Raw genomic sequence first — 17767 nt, 5'->3', positions numbered from 1 at the left:
CTTTCTGTCAGAGGAGTGATCTGAGAAAGGGAGGAGAGGAGGGATCACCCCGCTTCAGATACATCTACCAGAGCTGAGTGGCTTCACACACACACACACACACACACACACACACACACACACACACACACACTGCACCATGAATGATTAAGTACCAATCTCTCCCTCTTTTCTCTCGGACTCCCAGCAGCACCTGTACCCAACGTGGGTCGCTTTTGCAGGATGCTGGACTCACTAGTCTCCAGAATAAAATAATGTGTCAAAGTTAAAGGGGGAAAACAGTAACTGTATTTGAGGGCATCTTAAAGCCAGCCTCCAGATTCTTCTTCCAGCTGGATTATTATAGCGTGATCATTACCATATTTCATCTACCATCCTGCCATGATTTGTCTGAGATTTCCCCAGAGAGGAAGCTGGAGGAGCGTTTGTTCATAGTGAATAGATTTTTTTTACACCAGCCACAAGGATGCAAGCAAGGATACCACCGCATGTCAAGGACCCCTAATGAGAAATAATAGTTTGTTCAAGTACAAGGGATCTGTAGAAAGTCTGTAATGTTGGGTGATACGTACGTACAGGGAGTGAAGGTGAAATACAAAATCTTGTTTAAATAAGTCACCTTGAAAGTAGAGGTGGAATGGTTATATTTCAAAACAGCTGCCCTAATTTACTGGAAATTACTGTTATTGTAGTAAAATGTGAAACTTTTTCATTATCATAAAAAGAAAGCAAGACATGAAAGAAGCAATTATATTGTATGCTGTATGAGGTTGTTTCTAGTTGATTACAATTTCACACTTTAATGGCCAAAACCCCAGTTACTGTTCCACAAAACTCCATTAGACAAATTAACTTTTTTCAGGTCAATGATCATTATAAGAGTACAAAACTAAAGATAACAGTCCAAAAAATACCACCCTGCTACTCTTAATATAATATCTTACTGGTTGTCATATTCCATATTAAGTTTAGCTAGTTATTTTGAGGTTTAGTGTTTCAATTCAGTTTGAGACTTGAATTCCGAAAAACTTTTCTGACAACCACGGAAAACCCTGTGACCCAGATGCACTGTGTGGGTAGTAAGCCCTCGTGAAGATGGAGAGAGTGTAACAGGGGCAGAACAAACATCGAAGTTTCTCCAAAGTTTGCAGATTTCTTCTGGGTGTATTGTATAATAGTCTGTTGACTTATAAAGTCCAATAGCCTGTAGTTAGTTGAGGGTGGTTAGGTTTAAAGAAAGGTGGGCTACATCCTGAGGGTCTAGCTCATTTTGCATGAGCACTGGTAATATAAAACTCCTCAAAATATAAAGCATCATAATAACCTAAAACAAGATATTAAAAGGATGTTTTTGGCATGGTCTTCTCTCCAGGTTGTGACCAAGTTCAAACCTCATTATCTTATTGTAGGGTTCTTACGATAGGTAGTGCAGCAAGAGAAACGGAAGGAAAGAGAAGGCAGGTCATGCAGGGTGTAATGATGATTATGCAGAGGTGCTACAAGATTAGCAGAGAGGAGAGAGGCTGTAGAGTTAACAGAGACCTGCCTGATGTAATAAACCACAGTAAAGTGACACCATGATCTTATGGCTCCATCAGTGAGAAGAGCTACAGGGACAGTTCTGGCTTTTGTGTGCTATTTCTGCTTCATTAAGTGACATACATAGGTGAACATGAAAACAAAGTGGGAGATGCAGCATCCTGTGACCTTGACAGTCGCGTTATAGATCTCTCTCTTATCTTACCTGGATGGAGTCTTTTCACTTTATTTCACTGGACACTTTTAGTAGAATCTGTTTGATGCCGAAATGTGATGAATAATTTGATAAATTGGAGCCATTAGATGATGGGTCAGTTGTTCCTTTGTGATTACAGAGCAGAGGTTGTAATCAGAGAACTGGTGCTGTTGGAAAAATTAAAGTGACAGAGAAATGTTCACCCCTTTCCAAACAAAAACAGCAGCAGAAGTCTGTGCTCACTGTATGATGTACCTAAAGTAAAGCCTCTTGGATTCAAAGACATTTTACGTCTTCCAGGTGTGTATCCGCTCCTTCTCCTGTGTGTCAGCTAGAGAAGACGGGGTTACAAGTGGAATGTCGTGAAGAGGAAATTGTCAAATACTTTTGTTGCTGTTGAGTCAGAGCTGACTTTAGATGTTTTTATTAAGCAGCAGCTAAGCTGTCAGAAAATGTAGTGAAGACTATTTTGAAATGAAAGATCAAATATTCTTTTCCCTTTTTAAAACCACTCAGTTTTTTTTAAATCACACACCATTTGATTATCTTATTTACATCCAAATGTAACTGTTTACCAATCAATCAGTCTCCAGTCTCTATATAAGGGTTTTGATGCCTTTGTCATGAATGAGATTGACGGTGGTGCAATTCAAAAGAATGTCTACAATCAAAAAAGCATGAAATAACACTGTCTGGCATCTCACATGTGTTAACTGTATTATTTTACTGCACTGTCAGCTTCTGAAACATTGCAACATCACAACATTTACAACAGAAAGAGGAAAATGGCCATTAGCAGTTCTCTAGTTGTCTAGTTTGTGGTTGTAAAGTATCATAAGGCTGTGATTATCCTAGAGGTCACATCAGGTAATTTCATACAGTGAGGTCAGGTTTCGAAAGATGGTCTCACTACAATGAAACTATTGGGACTAAAATCATTACACATGAATACAATCAGGCTTCTTAAATCAACAAGAGCCACAGTTTTCAAGCCTTAGTCAATTATGTAATTCTAAAACTACGGACCCTGTATGCAGAAATAGTAAAATAAACAAAATACATATTTAAATCATATGCATAGCTTAAACTGCACGAGGTTAGCATAAAGTGGGCATATTTGTAAAGGGGAGACTTATGAGAACCAATAGAAGCCATTTTAATTTAGATAGCTTGAGGTCAAAGGCAAGCAGACCCCTATGGAGTTTTATTTGGCTATATTCATGACATACTAGCATAGCAAAGTACCAATGGATGCATTAGGTTGTTAAGTTTCATATGATATATTCCTTTTATCTTTAAAACAGAGCCACAGGCGTCATAGGGAGTCCAGGCTTAATATTACAGGGGCACTGACCCCCCTTTGGAACTGCCATTTGAGAAGGCAGAAAAAAAATGTGCTCTGATGTACCAGCTAAAGGTGAAAGCTACAAAAATAGCCTCTTGTTAGCATTTTTTGGACATCTGTGATTTAAATTCCCTAAAACCATTTCCAAGAGAGCAGCAACACTGGTCCTTTTATAAGTACTTCAAATGCAACAGAGGGGAAGTCATTAGCCACTGGAGGTTAGCCAAAAACTAGATAAAATCACTGGCATCTTTTAAATAACACGGCTTACAAAAACACTGAAAATAACCAGAAAAGAGAGAAATGAAAAATGCTAAAATAAAAGAGGGAATAGCAGTCAGGCTACTAAATGCATTAAAAGTGTAGAAAATTATAGATGATATTAATCATATCATGATACTACTGCTGCTCATTTGATTCTTTGTTCTGTGTCTGTGCTTTGTTCCTGTGTCTCTTCTGTATTTATGCCCTCTCTAATTAACACTGATAGCATCTGACAAATGGAAACATCACAGTGTCTGTGGTGGGTGGCTATTTACAGAAAAACACACACACACACACACACACACATGCACATGTTGTCCGCAGCACCTGCTCCTGATTGTGACATGGTGTGGTTATTATTTATGAGCATGCCCTGAAAAGAAAGGTGAAAGCGAGAGAGCCAAATAAAACTGTGGCACAGTACTGTTTCCCTCCTTGCTTGTATTATTGTTTCATAAAAAGGAGAAAAAGACCATATTATCTCCTCTGTGATTCAGTTCCAAAGCAAACTGTTTGTGGTAGGCAGGGTTCTTTGCTACTTGTTTGATGTAAAATCTTGCAGATATGGAACAAAACAAAACAAATCCAAAAAATGTGCAGTAGTATTAGAAATGTTATGAAGGAATTGGCTGGACAGGAGTCCTCAGATCTCTGCAGAGACACAGAGAAACTGCACGCCTGCCCTTGTGTTCATCTCCCTTCACCACAGAGTGAGCAGCAGTATTATGTGTGTGTCCTCCTCAGATTACCTCCCTCCAACAGATCCCTGTCTAAGTAGGAAAGGAAATAAATAAATTAGAGGTCAGGCTGAAATTTCCATGTGACAACATCTGGCTCAGGCGGCTCGTTTGGTGCGTGATGAATGATTTTCCAGAGATGTGATGGCCCAGAGAGGAGAGGGATAGACAGATGAGGGCACATCTGTAGGTGGGCAAAAATCACTCATGAGGGAATAGCAATTGCTACAATGGCAAATCATGCCACGAGCAGCTCTTACCCCAGTGAATTCAACACCTTTCAGTGCTTGTTTTTACCTTTGAGGTAACAGACATGCTGTGACTGTTATAAAATAGGGACGAACATCTGATTCCTCATGATATCCCAGATTATTAATTTCTAAAAAATCTAATATTTAAGGTGCACTCCATTGATTTTACATATGAAGTCTAGTTTGCAGTGATACCTGCATAGTGATTGTGCCATCAGGGTTATGTATGTATGTATTAAGTACTAATTTTAACATTAACCATTTTGTTGCCTAAACCTAACCAAGTAGTTCTGTTTCACAAAATGAACGTGTTTAAAAAATATGAAAGAAAAACATCAGAACATAACGTAATCATACAGAGCAACATTCATACCCAGCCAGATCTACACTTTAAAAAGACAAAACTAAAGTTAAAATGCAGAAAACAAAACAGAAAAACACACAAAAAACATCTTGTTGCACTTTTGCCAATTGTCATGTTTATGATACTTTACTGCTCTGTTCAGATGGATTTTTTTTACTGAGCATTACTGAGAAAAAGCACAATCCTGCTCCCTGCACCACCTGATATCAAGGGGAAACACTTGAGATACTGCTGAGCGAGGGAAGTTTAGAAAAACAAGAGCACAGAACAGAAAAAATATGGGGGGTCGAGATGCAAATACACCTCAAATGTAATAAAAGAAAAAGGCAAGAGAAAAAGAGGTGAGCTGAGAAACAGACACATACACACAGTGATAAAGAGACACAAGAGTGAAAGAGAGACAGGAGAAATAGACAGCTCAAGGAAGGAGGGAGCTGACAAGGTTATCTAGTCTTGTGTGTGCCAACAGTTCTCTCTGAAAAGCACCGGCCTGTCTAAATGTCAACACAGCCCGGAGCAGCGAGGATATGCACTGAATAAGATATGCAGACGAGAGATATGAGAGGGACGCAGGCTGAGACAGGGCAGCAGGGTCATTTACATCAGCGGAGCTCATTAACACACATATACACACATACACACACACAGACATACACACACAGATGTTAATCACATGGAGCATGGAGCAAGTCATTAAAACTCCAAAACTTCAAGTAACAAGTGTCATGACATTTTTTTTTCAATTTATAAAGTAATAATTGTTGAGTGTCTCTGTCAGCTTTAAGAACATCTGAAAATCTGATTTATCCCATTATTTAAAAGCGTCCCACATTCAACCTTTACAAATATAATAACTTATTTATTTTCTGCTACCTCTATAGAATGTACACATGTTAGTTGTTTTTGGGCCCCTTCACCAACATAACTGCTGTTTACTTTGAACTTAGAGCAGGTTCTTTAACCCCACCTGCAGGATTTTATGTGTTACTGCATCTTAAAGTACAACAACAACAAACCTTATAATGTATGATTAATGTTGCAATTGATGGAAAAGATATCATTTTTATTACAAGGATAGGGATGGCAAAAAAGGAAAAAAATTAGGTTGATACATTGCTGGTTTCAATTTACCGTTAATGATACAGATCATGGTATACTTTACATTTTAATTAAACTAATGGTTAAAACTAGTTGTATCTGCTGTACAGCCTCATCAACAGGTGACCTATACTTTAACCTGTGCTGCTCTGTGATGATTGATGACTGTAATGAACCTAGACATGAGTTTATATTCTCATTTATCTTTGCTTAGCTTATGTGAGATGAGCACTCCTGTTCTCCACAGCACTAAGGGCCTCTTTATCAGGAGTGTCAGGAGGTGAGAGAGGAGAGATTAACACCACGGGTCACATTTAATGTGATGCTCTGAATGTACACTCCGCAACACTGGTCTGCTCTTTAAAAAAAAAGCACAGCAGCAGAAGGTGTTTTGGCACAAAAATGACCACAGGATTAGACACAACTTTCTCTCTGTAATTTCATAATTACACATATCTGCACCTGCCAGTGTGTCCTCTCTGATATATTATTGTAAATTACAAAATCTTAAAAACACAGGCAAAAAGGCAAAAACACAATAATGTGATACAACTGCACCAGACTGCTGTGAAAGTTTCACCCTTTTAATTTAGAAACATAATAAACACAACAAAAGTCAAGCTATGTAGAACTGTCACTTAATTCAATACAGTTAACTGACCATAAAACTTTATATATATACTGTATTATACTGTATTCAGTTGGCTATAAATATTGTAACCCTTAATAAGGCATTAAACAGCTATCCTTTCGTTTACAATCACAAACAGCTTAAAATATAGTTTGAAGTCCTTATTATTATTCCAAAGAATATTACAGCAGCTGGGCTGAGACAGTACAGGGACATAAAAGATGATAAAAAATCTCTAAAGAGGGAACATTTAGACAATAACTCAATTCAAAGCCACATTCAGCAAAATTATTTAACAAGTTAGAAGAACATTTGTGCTGATTTCAGATGTGGAGTAATAATCTGGTGAGATCCCCTTTAGATTAAGACAAGGTTTGCAACTTGTGCATATGTTATATACTAGTATTTAAGTAAAACTTAAAAGGGAACTTTGTTTTGTAAAACCTGGATCTAATTTTACCATGTTTTTCTGTCTAAGTGACTGAAGGGCATAACAACTGTTGAAACTGGTCCAGTATTGAGTGAGAGTGCTGCAGTCGCCTGGTTGGAAGGGAAATTGCATCCTGTCAATGTAACATGACGTTCACTAAAAGTGCTTGTTTTTGCCGCTGACAGGCTCAGATTGTTAATATTAGTGTCTGACGATATTATGGAAAAGATCTTCCAGAAATTGAGGAGTATTGTTCTGAAAAACTGCTGCAAAACTGTACAACTCAGGAGACCGATGGGTGTGTGACCCTATGACCACAGAGGAAAAATAACCATGCACAATTGTCCTTGTAGCTTGCTTCACAGATTCCAGTAACAAACAGTTTCTCTCTCAATACTGGATCGATATCAAAAATTGAGATCCCCTCACTTACAAACAAAAACAAAGGTTGGAAAAGACTGAAGTCCTTCTTAAGACTTTTACAATGATTGACCTAGAAGTGTATGTACACTGCTGAGTGAGTGGTCTGCAAACCTAGACAAGCAACATGAGGAGGTGGTAGATCAGCATGTGCAGGTAGTGGTTCAGGCATACAGAGGCTGGTAGCCGCTTCTCCGGTTGCTAGTTTTACAGGTGATCACACACACACTCAGCATCCCAAAGAACTGCAAAAGGAGAGATAAAAGTAATCAGACACAAGCTCTTGAAATATATTCTCTTGAAGTTAACGTGATGGGACTAGCTCAAGTACTTAAACTGCTATATTGAATTCAACATATCATACAATTAGTGCTCTGTAAGAAAATCCATGCACTTAGGTACTACACAAAATAGAGAGGAGTATGTCATGTAGCTGTGATGCTATGTAGCTCACTGCATTGTGAGAACAGAGAGTTGGACTTATAATAACTCGGCAACGCTTTATATTAAGGTCCTTGTAAGAACCATTAATTAACAAGTAATAAGGCCCTTGTAAGTCCTTACACGATGCTTATTAACATTATTGTGTGTTTATAAGCTTATATAAGTGTTAATAATGGCATTACAAACACCCATTAATTTTATTTTGTTTGCTTATTGATATTAAAATATACTTTATTGCTCATCTATTATAAGTTAACTATAAGTTAACTATGCTTTTTGCAACTACCGGATCTAAAGCGAGAACAATGCCTTATTAATTGTTAATTAATGGTTATTAAGGACCTTATTATAAAGCGTTACCAATAAGTCTTATTCACAGCTGCTAAACTGTATGTGACTGTCTTTACCTTGATGATGGCGAAGCCCAGAATGACCAGCATGGCATAACCCAACACATCCTGTAGGAGGCGATCCAGCTTCGGCTGACAACCCTAAAACACATGAACAATTACAGTGAGTGAATGTACATCAAAATGTCTGAAATTAAGATCTTATTTCATTGCCTCAGAAGTGGGGGATGATTTGATTTTGTAGGCTTTATATTTCAAGTCATAAACGCATTAAAAATCACAAAATAAAAAGATTGTTGCTGTTCCAAAGTTTGCAGTTGGAGAACCATTCAAACGTACGTTAAAGTAATATTAAATTAACAGTTTACAATCCCAAAATAACCACATGCAAACCTGCACAGTATTTCAGAGAAAAGAGAGTGCGCTTCTGTATGATTTACCTGTGTGTTAAGTAGTTCTGGCTGGTCCAGTCTGCCAGTGCACTGTGTCGTACTGTTTTTACAGCAGGACATTGGCACTGTGTTGTTGTGGTTGCTGAACCAGGTGGTGTTAGACCAGCTGGTGTAATTCATGACACCACAGCACTGCAGCTGCACAGAGACAAAGAGAGAACAGACAGGAGTTAATATAAAAGTCAAGATGAGTAAAAAAAAAAAATGTGGTACTTGTAATTTACTTTAGTATTTCTATGAATGCGACTTTATACTTTTATTTCCCTACATTACAGAGGGGGAATCTTGTAATTTTCACTCCACTGCAATTATTTGACACTGTTAGTTGCTTCATAAAGAATCTTTTTTTCTTACAAAATATATGAAGAGCTTACAAAACATGATGTTTTGTTTGAAAGTAATGGTATATACAACTACATCTGAAATGATTACTTAATTTATTGATTGGTCAACTGACTAAATTAACTGGTAGCCCAATCAATCAATCAATCGATCAAACTTTTTACTGTAGCACCTTTTTAACATATCAAATACACTCTGAAGTGTTTTTAGAGCAACTGACCAAATTCGAATGTTAAAAATAATAAACTGTAAAATAATCAACAATAAAATGTTGATTAAACAAAATAAACTACTAGGCCATTTGAGTCATTGTTTGTATAAAACATTTCATGGTTTCAGCTTTACAAATACAATCAACTTTACCTATTAAGTTATTCAATTTATTGTTCAATAAATTCAGGTTCAGGCAGCTGGTTTGATCAAAACAATGTTGTCTTAAATACAATTAACACAACATTTTCCTGATTATACTAACATATTTTTACTCAAGTTGCATTGTCAATGCAGGACTTGTGATGGAGTATATTCACAATGCTGCATTTGTACATTTACGTGGGCAAAAGATGTGAATACTTCCTCTATCACTGGTGACACTAGTCTTGTTCATGTTGACAATCACACTTAAATGTTCTCTTTTTTTTCTACTTCTGCATTTCCCAGAATACCATTAGGTGCATATAGGTGGAGAGAGCAGTTGTCTGTATTTTTAGCTGTCTGTAAGAGATTTCTCTCAGTTAATTTTAGTTGTGCTGAAAATACAAAACATACAATGATACTTCTGATCATATTACGTGACACTGATAAACATTATTGACCAGTTATTCACAGGAATAATAAAAATACATCACCAACAAAATATACAGTATGCTGTGTCTTACAACAGGTATACTTTTTGCTGTCTTAAGATGGCTTATTTTCTAAAAAGGCAAGAGAGATAAAGAAGGGCTATGGTGTAAACTGAAAGAACAAGAAGGAATTGAAAGCATGCATGTAGGAACAAATGCTAGCAAAGCAGAAGAGGTTGAAGAGAATGAAAGTGCAGCTGAGAAAACAAAACTATTTTTATAAACAGTAGAATATGACACCAACCTGAGTCTGCAGGTAGTCCACAGCTTTCGTCTCAGTGCCCTGTCCGTCATACTTCATGAAGACGTCATTCATTGAGTGCTCCAGGTTTGCATTTATCTGGACAGACACAAGAAGAGGGAATCAGTGAGATTCAATTCCTAAAGTGTTTACTGACAGCAGCAAACTTTGCGTGACAGAGAACACGTATATGTGACTCACTTTGCCTTGGTAGATGAAGCTGAATACCAGAGCAGCCACTTCAGCTGCAAAGATCAGCATGATGATCATGAAGAACTAGGGGTGAAGAACATAGAGACATTTAGTGAGTAAAATGAAGTGAAAGGATGAACAAAAGCTCAAGGAAATTAAAAAGGAAACATGAACAGAAGTCAGTGAACAGAGAAGATGACTTAAGCACCTCCTCTCTCCCACCACACACACACTTACAAAGGTAAGGCCGACTTTGGATTCCCGGATGGTGGCGCAGCATCCCACCAGACCAAAAATGAACATGACGACGCTGACGCCGATTATGATGGCTGCAGGGATCAGTGTGTACCTGTCCTGAATGAAACTTTCAAAGTTGTCATAGCTCTTGATCACATAGGCACCGACGTAGGCCAACGCCGCTCCTGCAGCCTGCAGGAAGGAGAAAACATCACATATTACACATTAAGGTGATCACTCACTATCAAAAATGTTTATGGTTATGGTGAGAATAAAAGTTAGCTCAAAAAATACAACAAAATAACAACAAAAATAGCTCATAAGAGTTTAATTTAAGAGCTGGTATCTAGCCATTTTCCATGGTTTCCCTCATAATAACCAAAATCATTATCATAAAAAACCATATCGGCTCTTAAATTAAACTCATATGAGCTATTTTTTTATTGTTATCATTATATTTGTCCAAACAAATGTACCTTTAGTTGTACCAGGCATTAAAATGAACAATAAATTGAAGAAAACAAGGGTGATCTAATAATTTTTCCATGACTGTATTATTATATTGTACTCAACAGAACATCCATCACAATTGTGTTGGGTTATGAATTTTTAAAATGGCTATTATCTTTTTTGGCAAATTACTTCTTCCTGTATAATCACTAATAGTAGAGAGCAATGAGTAAATGTAAAGGATTTCTTTTCAAATAAATAATTTCTGATATAAGATTTGGGTCAGTCTGGTTGTTTTACCGCTTCTTTAACAATGAGAGATTTTTCCTTCTTTTTTATCTGCTGTGATCTCATGTGATTAAGGTCATGACAGTCTGTTAGAGGTGGAGTAGGTTTTAGGTCACACTGTTGTCATGACTTTTCCACAAGCTTCAGAGGTGATCTCATCAATCACAAGACTGCACGTATATAGGCAAGTTTTGTGCATCCACAGTTCAGACTGGAATAGCAGTGGAGATTTCTTATTTCTTTGTATGGAAAACTACAGAAACTTCCAATAACAGAAACAGACTAACAAGCTGTTAAGAAAACATTGACTCTGAATTATTTATCTTATCAGCTGCCTGCTTTACTTCCCTTTGCCCTTTGAACCTCCTTGAACCAAAATGCAGTATCTGATATAAGAAAGCCAGTAGTGTTGAGGGGAAAAAGACCAAAAAACAAAAACAACTGCTGAGTAATAAAAAAATGAAAACAATAATAACACATCAGAATCTAAACTGCTAATGAGATTATACTCAAAATGCTGTTTGTGTAAGTCCTGCTTTGATGTGAAGCTGGAATATGAGAAAATGTTGCCAGTACATTTCCCTTTTTATGACAGATGGAAAATTTGTGGCAAAAAGACGACGCCACTATTACTTTAAGTAAAAAATCCCCCTCTGTGTGTCTTTTTCAGTATCACTTCCTATTAATGACATGTTATAGATTGCGAACTTGTCTTTGTTTGTATGGGAGTATGTGTGTTTTGTGCAGCCTCACAATCATTTATCCTCCACTTCAGCCTCATGACTCACTTCTTTTAATCACTCCATAGTCACGGGATCCCTCTGTGGGAGTTACGCTACACTGCCCCCCTCCACCGCTCACCCCTAATCTTCCCAGAAATTCTGATCTTGTGCCTAAGAAGCAGCACAAAGAGGCTTACACAATGTATAGCGCCCATGCACGGTGCCACCACCTCTGTGGAATGTGAGAAACCTCTGAGGCGATGTCTCTGTGGGGATGACTTTGGCGGGGCCCTGCGCAACACACGAGTACTGTATCAGACAAGTTCCAGGGGGCACGCATGATCTACGTTTTGGAAACTAGGAAAGAAAGTGACCATGATATTCCCACTCATGTGCTTCTAAACATTGAAAATGTATTGACCTCTAGATGTTTTGATTTTACCCTTAAATTACCTAATTTGATTACCTAGGCTATAATTTGATAAGAAAAAAGGCTATTTATGTCTGAATTTATCGCAGCACCCTTACTTTAGGTTTATTCATATTGCTAAGTGGAGTTTTATGCAATGTCACTAAGTTTGCCATAATTTAAAACTTTGAGATTTTCAGAAGACTTAAAAGAAATATGGTCTTTCCACGAAATGATTGTGACAAAGTGATATATTCTTGACAGATAAAGTGTATATATTCTCAAAACTTAATCCATCAATCTCTTCCAAACATATCACAATTAACACAATTAACAGAAGACTGTGTCTGAAAACAAAATTACTCCAACTTTATTGGCGACCGTGTGCTTTTGTTGGTTTGTACAATCTTTACTTGCATATACTTTTATAAAGACAGGCCAACAAGTAGGTGAGACAGAGCTTAAAAAATTATTTGAATTATTTAATAATAATTAAAAAAAAAAATTCTCAACATATCTCCTTTGGCAAGAGTTACTGTCCTGTAATTTTGTTCAAAATTTGGGATTTTTCACAATGCTAATCAGCGCTGTTTCATGATATCCATTAAAATGAGGATGATGCTGCTGATGAAAAATGACGCCAAGTGACGGCCAAAAAAAAAGTCTACTGTTGGTAGAGAATCTGGGAATCTAACTCACACTTTTTTTTTTTCATACTGTTGGCCCGATAAATCAGAAGATGAATCAAAGATGGGTGCTGCTCACGATTACATTCTATATATGGACTTGTTAAGTTTAGTCGGCATGGCAGACTAGATTACTGAGCTGAAGCTGTTTGACAAAATGACGAATCCGGATGTGTTTGACACTGAGATATATATGTTTTGGACAGGGTTCCTACAAAGCACTGTTCAAACTTTGGCAGCACCATACCCTTGTGGAAAGTTATGTATTTATATAGAGTATGTTGATTATCTCACTTCTTCATCACATTAAATTAGGTGTTTACAAACCAAACTTGTGTTTTGTGAAAGCATTCTACTGAATTAATAAAAGGAAAATGAATCAAAGTTTCATGTTTCAAAATGTGTCACCTGTAAAGTTTAGAGCATTTTAGTCAAAATCTAAAAAACCCTGAAAGCACCACATTAAAATTCAATTGTTTTGAAGCATCTCCAGCACCACTGGAAACCTCTGGAATATGGTGATAGTATGGACAAATGTAATCAAGCCTACACACATAAAAATCATCCGAGAGAGACTGATTAATCAAAGTCGTATAGCTGGAAAAGGTGAGGAAATCACACGTATGAGATGCAGAGAAAGAAAAAGCATTCAACTGGGAAGAAGACTAAGAAAAGGGAAGTGAAAAATTGATGTCGATACTTGAATAAATGAGATGAACCATGGCTGTGTTTTGCCTACAAATACAAACACACAGGCCAGTTGTCTCTCACAGTAATCACATTATACAGACATCAGCACAAGCAAGCTCAAAATTTCACAGGGCCTCTTCTGAGACCCATTTCCACTGAAAGAGACAGAGCAGAGCTGACAGCTGGGGAGAGAATTGGCTAAATGAGCCAACAATACACAAATACAAAGTTCACTCTGATAAAAGAAAAAAACCCTAACACATATATGAACTCTGGCCAAACGTTGATAATGAGTCAGAGTTCAAGCTGAGAACGTTCCAGCGAACTCTCTCTCTGACTCTAGGTGGACTCACATTATTGGGAAATGTTTCTCATAACCTCACAGGAATCCACTCAATGTCCCCTTGACCCCAGCTGGACATTATTGGGAAATGTTTCTCATAGCCTTACATGAATCATTTGACTTCTTTGGAAAATAACCCAGTCATACCTGAGCTATTCCAGGATACTGTCAAAATGAGGAAGCACAATGCAGAGATTGCCCCAAAACTGGGGCAGCTACCAGGATGTTTATCAAGTCAGACCTTATTTGTAGGATGTAAACCTTAAAGCACACAGAATAATCACAAATAGTTATGACTATGAGTTGTTAATAGGCAGACAAAAACGTTTTATTTTCCCTGCCTAGAGAAATCCCTATTCCCTATTTGAATTAAAATCTCAGCAGATACAGAAATAAAACCGCGCCTTACCCAAAATATCAAGCTGAGGAAGAGGAGGACGGTCTTGGACGTGAAAATCCCGCAGTCCATGTTGTCTGTTGGAGATGGAGAGACTGAAGGTGCAGTTTTTTATCCGGCAGAGCTGCTTCTCCCCTGCTGCTTTAGTCACAAGTTTTCTCGGTCTGTCTGTTTGTCTGCCTGCAGTGGCTGTGATCACATGGTCACATGCTTTGGGAGGGGAGAGCGATGTAACAGAACCGGTCCTACAGCTCCCCCCTGCTGGGAGGCTGCATGACGTCACACAGCAGAGGGGAAAAACCATACTGTATACAAAATAACCTAATAACACAAAAGGCTGTAATGTGAAAGTAGAACGCATAATATTTTATTCTGGTTTGAGCTCTTGGACAAAATTTGGGATTAAACATTTTAATACTGAGGACACACTTATCTGGATTTAAAATGCTTAAGAATCCACTTTAATTTGAAATATATAACCCTTTATTTATTTTCATCATAACTAATAAAAAACAACGGATGATAGCCTACAGCTATGCATACAGTAACCAAAATACACAAAACAAACAGAAAACTATGATTAAAAAAATAGATTAAATAATAATACTAATATAATTGTAATTTGAGTATAATAATAACAACTATAATTTGTTAGTTTTTCAAAATAAAACTTCAATACCCATATTTGTATTATTTAAGTGTTTATTTTATTTTCCTGTAATTATTAATTAGACAACAATCAAGCTACATTGTGATGGAAGAAACTGGATGACAAATCCTCTTCTGCTCCTCAGCATTGAACAGCAAAGATGTCTTATGACAGAGGTACTAAAAAATATTTTTCAAATATTAATAAAAAAGAGGCCCAGTTAGGCCTACTAAAATGTACTATTTCATATACCTTCATTCAACATGACAACATTCATTGTCAGTTAAAGCAAGAATCTATTTTCAACATACTGTCACGCTGAACTTGTGTGACACTGTATGGATATCAAAACACTATTAAATAAAATTAGTCCTAGTAGGATGATCATAAGGTCTACATTTCAACATGTTGAGTACAAAAAAAACAAGACAGAATCTTCTAGATACAATCGATTATAAGTCCCTCCTGTAAACAGACCATTTAGCAGCCCATCTCTCTTTTTTCTGCCTCCTTTCCCACAGGGACAAATTGGCCTGTGACTGACAGTGGTTTAAATCTTGCCATGGATCTAGATGCTCATTAGCTGATCCTGGATCGGTTGGCTGCTTGAGTTTCATAATGTTCATAGCAGAGCTTTGGTTAATAGCTGAGAAAGCTGACTCACAGCTGCAGCTCGATCCAAACATGGTTATGTGTGCAGTGCTACGCTGGTTCAACTGGAAAAACAGTGTTAGAAACAATTCTCTATTGCAGGACGTCTGTCTCATGCAGTTAGCTGCTTCACATCACTGTCTCTCACAGTCTAGTAAGCAGTGCACTGTAAACAATCGATTTGATTGGCTCAATGTAGTGAATATATTACCGTATTAAGTGGATTAGCCGCGCCCGCGGATAAAAACAAATAACAACGCACCGTGAATATATGTATTCTCATTGATTTATCAGAAATTGGTCACGGCCCACGGGTACAGACATAACAGTCACCGACCTATGATCACCTTTGAGACCTAAAACAGAGGGAATTCAATGGAACTAGACACAAGCCTGGTTTTAGAAGCACCGCTTACCATCAGGAGGTTGGAGGCCTTTTATCTGCTGAAGAGGAAGTCTCAGTTGTAGGCTATCACAGTGGCATAGGTAGGACTAGATGCTTGTCATTTAATCCACTGACATATTTAACTCAAGTTAGTTACTATGGAGGTTTTAGAGAGCACATCATAAGGCTTCAGCTGCTCTTCTTATCATGACATAGATTGAACTTTTCAAACCATAACGGCACATCTTCTAAAATAAGTCATCTGCTACATTTTGTGCTCTTTTCATGGTGTATGTAACATAGGGATGTAGACAAGACAAACTGAAAACCTCACAAGAACAGTTTCAGTAACTCTTTGCTTAAGGAAGTAAAAGTTTTGCTTGAATTTTGGAGAGAAAATCTTATCCGCTATATAGCCGAAAGTGTTGTGTTAGAATAAAAGAAGTCTAAAAGGAGGTTTTACACTCTGTCAGTATTACCTCTTAAGTTAAAAACAAGTTAATCTGATCTGCCTACATCCTTCTCTGCTCTCCACTTCAGTCCAGTGTTGGAGTGGATTTAAAGACATACACTTCTCATCTACAGAGAAAACACAGCTACAGTAGACATTTGAACATGTTTGTATACAACTGACCAATGACAAGCCATCTAAAAGCACAACTAATATATAAAGGCTAGTTCACTTATTCTGCTATTATGCTCTCTCTCTCTCTCTGTTTTTGTGTGTAACAGGAGGAGGCGCTATCAGTGCACTACAGAAGGCACAGCAACATCTGCCAATCTCCTCCCTCCCGCGTGCATACACATAGACACGCACATGCACACTCTTCACCTTATTTTCATAAAAAGGAGGTAAAAACCACAAAGAGAGGTAGAAATAAAGTCTCAATGATTTGACTAGAAATCTTTAAAATCAATAGCTAACACCAATGTTTTGGTTATATTTAAAGTTTCTTTCTCCAGCTCAGAGTCATGCAAATGCACTTTAAAGTGATTCAAAGGCACCAGGTTCTTTTTATTTTATGTTTTTTATTGTTGTTATTTTCCTTCCCCATCAATAATGTTTGCAAACACATGAGAAAACAAAACTGCATTTACGATAATAGTAATAATAATAATAATAATAATAATAATAATAATAGCCACAAAAAATATTATTTTTCATGAATAGGTCAATTGAATCATATAATCTAAGTGAATAACTGCAATTGGATCATAATTGACTTAATGATGGTGCACAAATGTGCAAAAAACAACAACACACAAAATGGTTAGACGTAAAATAAAGTGAATACAATTTTATGTTTGAAATAGAACTAAACTTCATAATTCAATTCAACAGTCCTCGATATTATACTACTCCACAGGAGTATCTTATGCTGTTCATGTACTAAAAACACTACAGACTGAAGACAGGCAGTCAGATGAATATAATAAACAGTATGTTGCCATTGCACTTGATTTAATTAATCTTTTTTATATGCGGAGCATGTTGCTGTTAAAAGCTCATGATGAAATTACTTACTACATTTTCTCTACAGCAACACATAATCATAGATCACTTCAATATAAATGAAATTAGTTTTAATGATACATAATGTGAATGCATCCCTCACTGGTGATTGAAAAAAGAGAGAAAACGTTTAAAAGACCCGGGAAATTAATCTTAAATTTGTTTCTCTGGCTGCTCCTCCTCACAGACTGATAACCCTAATTCTG

General features: G+C 37.1%; 1 protein-coding gene across 1 annotated transcript; it reads right to left on the bottom strand.

Moving 5' to 3' along the window:
* Window positions 1-5744: 5744 nt before the first annotated feature.
* On the bottom strand, window positions 5745-14545 carry tspan36 (tetraspanin 36). Its single transcript, XM_059337903.1, has 7 exons — window positions 14376-14545; window positions 10379-10570; window positions 10151-10225; window positions 9953-10048; window positions 8510-8659; window positions 8127-8210; window positions 5745-7520 (listed from the first exon to the last, which is right to left on the bottom strand). Exons 1-7 carry the CDS (start codon window positions 14433-14435, stop codon window positions 7440-7442), a joined length of 738 nt encoding a protein of 245 aa, XP_059193886.1. The 5' UTR covers window positions 14436-14545; the 3' UTR covers window positions 5745-7439.
* Between the last annotated feature and the right edge of the window lie 3222 nt (window positions 14546-17767).

The sequence above is a fragment of the Centropristis striata genome, chromosome 7 (assembly GCF_030273125.1).
Source record: "Centropristis striata isolate RG_2023a ecotype Rhode Island chromosome 7, C.striata_1.0, whole genome shotgun sequence".
In the NCBI taxonomy this organism is placed as follows: domain Eukaryota; kingdom Metazoa; phylum Chordata; class Actinopteri; order Perciformes; family Serranidae; genus Centropristis; species Centropristis striata.
Note: the sequence above shows the minus strand (reverse complement) of the source record. Positions and strands in the feature narration are given on the sequence as shown.

Coding starts and splice junctions, on each gene's coding strand:
- tspan36 (XM_059337903.1), bottom strand. CDS start 14,435: ATGGACTGCGGGATTTTCACGTCCAAGACCGTCCTCCTCTTCCTCAGC. Junction 10,226..10,378: donor CCAAAGTCGGCCTTACCTTT/GTAAGTGTGTGT, acceptor CTTCACCCCTAG/TTCTTCATGATCATCATGCT. Junction 8,211..8,509: donor CAGAACTACTTAACACACAG/GTAAATCATACA, acceptor CATGTGTTTTAG/GGTTGTCAGCCGAAGCTGGA.